A 5,685-nucleotide genomic window follows, 5' to 3' on the forward strand; every position below is an offset into this window, starting at 1 on the left:
GGGGGTGGAGCGTGGTCAGTGGAGGACTCCAAGCCTGGTCGCTCCTGTTGCCCATCCTTGGGCAGATTCACATCACCCTGTGCTCCCACTGCCAGCCATTCCCGCCCTCCAAGGTGGAGCACCCTTCCTCAGACTGAGGCCCCAGGACACCCCTCCTCCCCAGAAACCCTTGTCAGCCCGAGAGGCAAGGCAGGCAGGCCTATGGCGGCAGGCAGCAAGGCCAGAATTCTAGACCAGACAGAACGGGCTGGGAATGTGGCTCAGTGGTAGAGCGCTTGCCTAGCATGCATGAAGCCCTGGGTTCGATTCCTCAGTACCTCATAAACAGAAAAAGCTGGAAGTGGTGCTGTGGCTCAAGTGGTAGAGAGCTAGCCTTGAGCACAGAGAGGCTCAAGGACAGTGCTCAGGCCCTGAGTTCAAGCTCCACAACCGGCAAAACAGAAACAAAAAAACAGACAGAAGGTACCTACCAAAGTCCTAGGGACATCAGAACATCAGAAACTCTCTGGCAGGGCTCTGAGGTCTTCCTTCCCTGAGGAGCTGGAAACTGGAGTGAGGAGCCCCAAATCTAGCCTAGGCTACACTAGACTGGATAGGGCTGGAGTACATTCTAGCTCCTCATCTCTGTCCTTCCAAGAATATAGGTAGATAGACGCTCAGCGCTGCCCTGCGCATGCGCAGACTAAGTACAGAGAGGCTTCCCTCCCTTCTCCCCGCATCGGCCTGGGAGACTCTTATCTCCAATTAACCAGCAAAAAGCCAAAAGTAGAACTGTGGTTCAAGTGGTAGAGCTCCAGCCTTGAATATAAAAAGCTAAGAGAGAACAGGTGGCTTTGAGTTCACGTCCCAGCCATGGCACCAAAACCAAAACCAAAACCCTCTGTATTTATTCAGTACTCCATTCTTCCATTCATCAAAGGCTTTATTATGTACCCATTATGGCCAAGGCCTCGGTTTCTCCCTGTGTCTATCTCTGCTTCCCCTGTGTGCCCTGGGCCTGCTGTACATGGGGCCTTCCTGGCTGTCTTGGTTATGGGGACCCAGTCTCTGCTAGGCGCTGTCTAGGCCTCGGCTTAGCAGACAAACTAGGTTCCCTGTGGTAGCTTCCCTCTTGCCTCTGGTACCAGCACCCAGCACACCTGGCCAAGCACAATCCACAATCCACCCCCATTGTTGAGATCCCAGGAGGAAGCTGTTTGGCCAAAACAAGACACTTAGGTCAGGGGCCACTGCGATGCCTGGAGCCCAGGACACAACACTCCTACGCATTTCAGCTCACATCCACCAGCCTCGGAGGACAACACAGGAGAAGGCTGCCCAGCACCAATGACAGCATGAAATGGGGGCGGGGGCTGAAGTAGGGAGGTGCCAGCCCCTGGGACAGACAGCTGGGTCTGAGGGGCTCTGGGATGGCAAGGAGAAGCTCAGTCTACTGGTCTACCATCTTGGAAGCCTGCCCAGGCCTCCAGGGCAGAGGATCCCCAATGTGAGCCTGGATGGACCTGGGTGTCACTAACCCAGAGTATCTGGGGTTTGTCTGGATGTAGAACCAGCTCTGCTTCAAGAATTCCCAGTAGAGGGAAATCTGTTCTAGAGAGGATTTATCAAAGGGCCTACTTGCTTTATTAGTCTTTAATAAGCCTTGTACTTCCCTAAGCATTAAAAAATGTGATCCAGCTGGAAGCTGGTGGCTCACACCTGTAATCCTAGCTATTCTGGAGGCTGAGATCTGAAGATCAAAGTCAGCTTGGACAGACAAATCCCAGATACTCTTACCAGCCTCATAACACCAACTTCCTCTACTTAATCAATTCAACGTATCTCCAATTGAATCAAGTTAATAGATGGATTGCAGACAAGATTCGGGGACCCCACGGGAGACCTCTGTGTGCCCTATCCCACTTTCTTGGGACTTTGCCTAGAACAAGGGGGCAAACTAAAGAACTTTAAACAATGAAATGACACAATTCTTTCATTCCACAGTAAGTTCAGACCACCTCCCTTCCACCATGAAGATGGGGTTTGCCGTGGCTTGGAGACTTCATTCATTCATTGATGAGTTAATTAGAAGACATCAGGTGGGTCTCTGACTGATGAGTGGAGCTTCCTGGGTGGACATGATCCTTGTCACCCCGCCCTGGGAACAGGCTTTACTGTTCCCTTCCAACGGGAGCGTGCCACCCTTGAGAAAGCTCGGCCCTTCTCTTTGGGTCTAGGGAGCGTCATTAAGTTTAGGCTCCCAGCAAGCTACCAAGGAGGATGTCCCATGGCTGTGACTGAGGCCTACCTTCCCCACGCTCCTGACAACTCCACTCTGCCCCCTGCACTGTCCTTTTGCTCATCAGAGACTCCCATGAGCCTTAGGGGCCTAAAGCCAAATGACCTTGGTGAGGCAAAGACATGTGCTCAGGCGACCAGCTCAGAGGGCAGGAGAGGCAGCCTGGGAGGAAAATTCAAGAGCAAAGCTGGGTACCAGGGCTCACGCCTACAATCCTATTGACAGAGGCTGAGATCTGAGGATGGCAGCTCAAAGCTAGCCCAGGCAGGAAAGTCGGGGAGACTCTTATCTCCATGTAACCACCAAAAAGCTGAAGGTGGAACTGTGGCTCATGTCGTAGAAGGCTAGTCTTGAGCTAAAAGAGCTCAGGGACAGAGTCCAAGTCCTGAGTTCAAGTCTCAGAACCAACACACACACACACACACAAACACACAAAAGTAAAGGTGGTTGAGGGTAAGGGGGGAAAACCTTGAAATTCACACAGAAAATCACGTATTACTGGGAAGGCTTAGGAAACTAGGGGGCTGGACAAGGTGACCATGAAGATCAGTTAGAATGTTCTGGTTCTCAAACTGGCCAAACTTAGGCTAGCTTTGAAACTCGATTGAATTCAATGTGATTCTCATACAGTAGAGCCGATCACTTGGCAGCATGGCTGGCTGGCTAGTGTTCAAGAGCCACAAAGCAAGATTCAGCACTCAGTCCTGGGGTGCTTACTGACTAGACCCCAAATTTCATCCACTTCCCCTCCCAGGGGCTCCTTCCAGAGAAATCTGAATCCCAAATAACTTCCAACCGGGCAAAGTTCCCCCCAGTGAAGGTACAGAAGTGGCGGGCCCCACCTGCCCCCAGCCCACCCCTGCTTCTGAGCTCAGCGGACAGAGACCCACAGGCACTCACCCGGCCACTGTCCCTGTCCATGGTCTGTTAGAGATGGGTCTCCGGGCTCAGCTGATGTCAACGGGAAGATCCATGTTGGGTCTGGGCTCCCCAGCATGTGAGGAAAAGGAGGCTCAGGGCTGAGGACCAGCCCCCACCAAATGGGGCGGGGAAGATGGTAGGGATGTGTGAGGTAATCCCGGTATAAACAACAGAACTGGCTAGACCAGTCCCTCCACCCCATCCCAGGCCATCCCAGGTACACAGCCAATACCAGAGTGGAAAGCTACCCTGTTCTTCTGAAACTGCCCCCACAGGAGGGCTGGGGCCGCCCCTTCCAGGGATGGGGGTAGCTCTGGGCCCCCAGGAGACCCAGGAGCTGACCCTGCAGAACTTTATCCCCCAGGACCACGAAATTCCACATGGGGCATGTGAGCTGGCAATATTTTTCTGGTTGCTTAGTGTGTGTGTGTGTGTGTGTGTGTGTGCATGCCCACACACTCACACCCCACCTCCCATTCCCACCCCCAGTACTAAGGCTTGAACTCAGGGCCTAAAAGTCTCACTTGGCTTTTCCACTCCAGGCCCTCTACAATTTCAGCCACACCTTCGCTTCCACGATTACTCTTTTCTTCGAGAACTCTTAACAAAGCAATTGAAATCAAATGCTTTTTGTTTTTGTTTTTTGTCGTTCGTAGGGCTTGAACTCTGGGCCTGGGCGCTGTCCCTCAGCTCTTCAGCTCAAGGCGAGTGCTCTACCACTTGAGCCGCAGCACCGCTTGTGGTTTTTTGGTGGTTAATTGGAGATAAGAATCTCACAGACTTTCCTGCCCAGGCTGTCTTTGAACTGTGATTCTCAGATCTCAGTCTCCTGAATAGCTAGGTGTGAGCCATCAGCATCCAGCTTCAAATGCTTTTTTAATTATGTACATAGGGAACTGTCTCCATTGAAAAACAATGAAATGTTAGGGAACAGCACATCCAGGTCAATTACAATGCCACATAAATATTCGCATGGAAACCAGCCCAAGACATAGTGGGCTGGCTCATGACTGTGATCCCTACTCCGGATTCGGATTCCATGCTCAGAATCAAAAGGAATAGAGGAAGAGCCCAGAACCTTAACTTCAGCTCTTCTGCTGAGGATGCTTCAAATTCTGAGAAGGCTGTGGGAAGAATGTTCTAGATCCTGTGCATTTGAGGGCACTAATTTTGTTGTTGTTGTTGTTGTTGTTTTTGTGGTCGTGGGGCCTGAACTCTGGGCCTGGGCGCTGTCCCTCAGCTCTTCAGCTCAAGGCTAGAGCTCTACCATTTGAGCCACAGCGCCACTTCTGGCTCTTTCTGCTTATGTGGTGCTGAAGAATTGAACCCAGGGCCTCATGCATGCAAGGCAAGCGCTCTACCACTGAGCCACCTTCCCAGCCCTGGCACTAAAATTTTGAGTGTGCAGGAAACTCAAAGATCACCTGTGGCTCCTTCCATTTTCTCATTTTTTTAGGATGAAGAGACAATGACCAGAGACACTGGTCATGGGAAACACACAGCAACAGTGATCATAACAAGGCACTGGTGTTTGGTGGAATACTTGACATTTGTCCTTCATACATTCATCCAACAAGTATTTACCAAGAGTCTCTTACATGCCTGGCTCTGCTCCAACATGGCTGCAGGATGATCACAAAGAGAGCCAACATCCTTTTCTAAGCCTTCTAGATTTTTCTGATGGGTACAAATTTGCCACACTGCCTTGACATATCTGTTCAAGGCTGGTGCTCTATCACTTGAGCCACATCTCTACTTCTGGATTTTTACTAGTTAAGGAGAGATGAAAGTCTCATGGACTTCCCTGTCTGGATTAGCTCTGAACTGTGATCTTTAGATCTTAGTCTTCTAAGAAACTAGGATTCCAGGCATGAGCCACCAGGGTCTAGAACAATTTTCTGAATCGTAATACTCTGCATGGTTTGAGGAGGAGTAGATTAGCCTCATTGGCCTCTTGATTGGGCTGACTTTAATGGATATTTTTTTTTAAAGTGTGAGACCTTATCTGAAAACTAGCAGACAAAAAGCTGGGGTTGTAACTCAAGGGGTAGAACATCTGCCACCAAAGAAATAAAAATAAGGAAGAGCCTGTGTGCAGAACAGACTCACATGCAAGGGACACAGAGAAGAGTCAAAAACTTCTGCTCCAGCTTAGGGTATCGCAGGGAAATCTAACCTAGAGGCAGAGGCAAAAAACGGGGCCAAAGAGACAGAGGAGGAAACAGGGAAATTATATTGCCTCATCAAATAGCAAAAGAACCAGACCCAGAAGTTAAAACCAGGAAGGAATGGGAATGGCATGTGAGTCTTGCTCCCACCATTCTTCCTTTCAGGTACTGAGTTAGCAGGACTGGAGACCTGAAGGGGCTATGGAAGCCTCTTCTTTCCTTCCAAGTGGTAAGAAGCTATAAACTGTTCAAGAAAAAGCCAAGCCCAAATGATCAAAACGTATCATATTTTAATGCAAAACTTAAAAAATATTAACA

The 5,685-nt window shown here is 50.1% G+C and overlaps 1 protein-coding gene across 1 annotated transcript in view; it reads right to left on the reverse strand.

Moving 5' to 3' along the window:
- Tmprss13 (transmembrane protease, serine 13) overlaps positions 1–3,199 on the reverse strand; it is a 22,571-nt gene extending 19,372 nt beyond the window's left edge. Inside the window, exon 1 of the mRNA XM_013009495.1 lies at positions 3,179–3,199. Coding sequence (XP_012864949.1) covers positions 3,179–3,199 — 21 coding nt within the window. The remainder of the gene's footprint in view (positions 1–3,178) is intronic.
- Between the last annotated feature and the right edge of the window lie 2,486 nt (positions 3,200–5,685).

The sequence above is a fragment of the Dipodomys ordii genome, unplaced genomic scaffold (assembly GCF_000151885.1).
Source record: "Dipodomys ordii isolate 6190 unplaced genomic scaffold, Dord_2.0 Scaffold10, whole genome shotgun sequence".
Lineage (NCBI taxonomy): Eukaryota > Metazoa > Chordata > Mammalia > Rodentia > Heteromyidae > Dipodomys > Dipodomys ordii.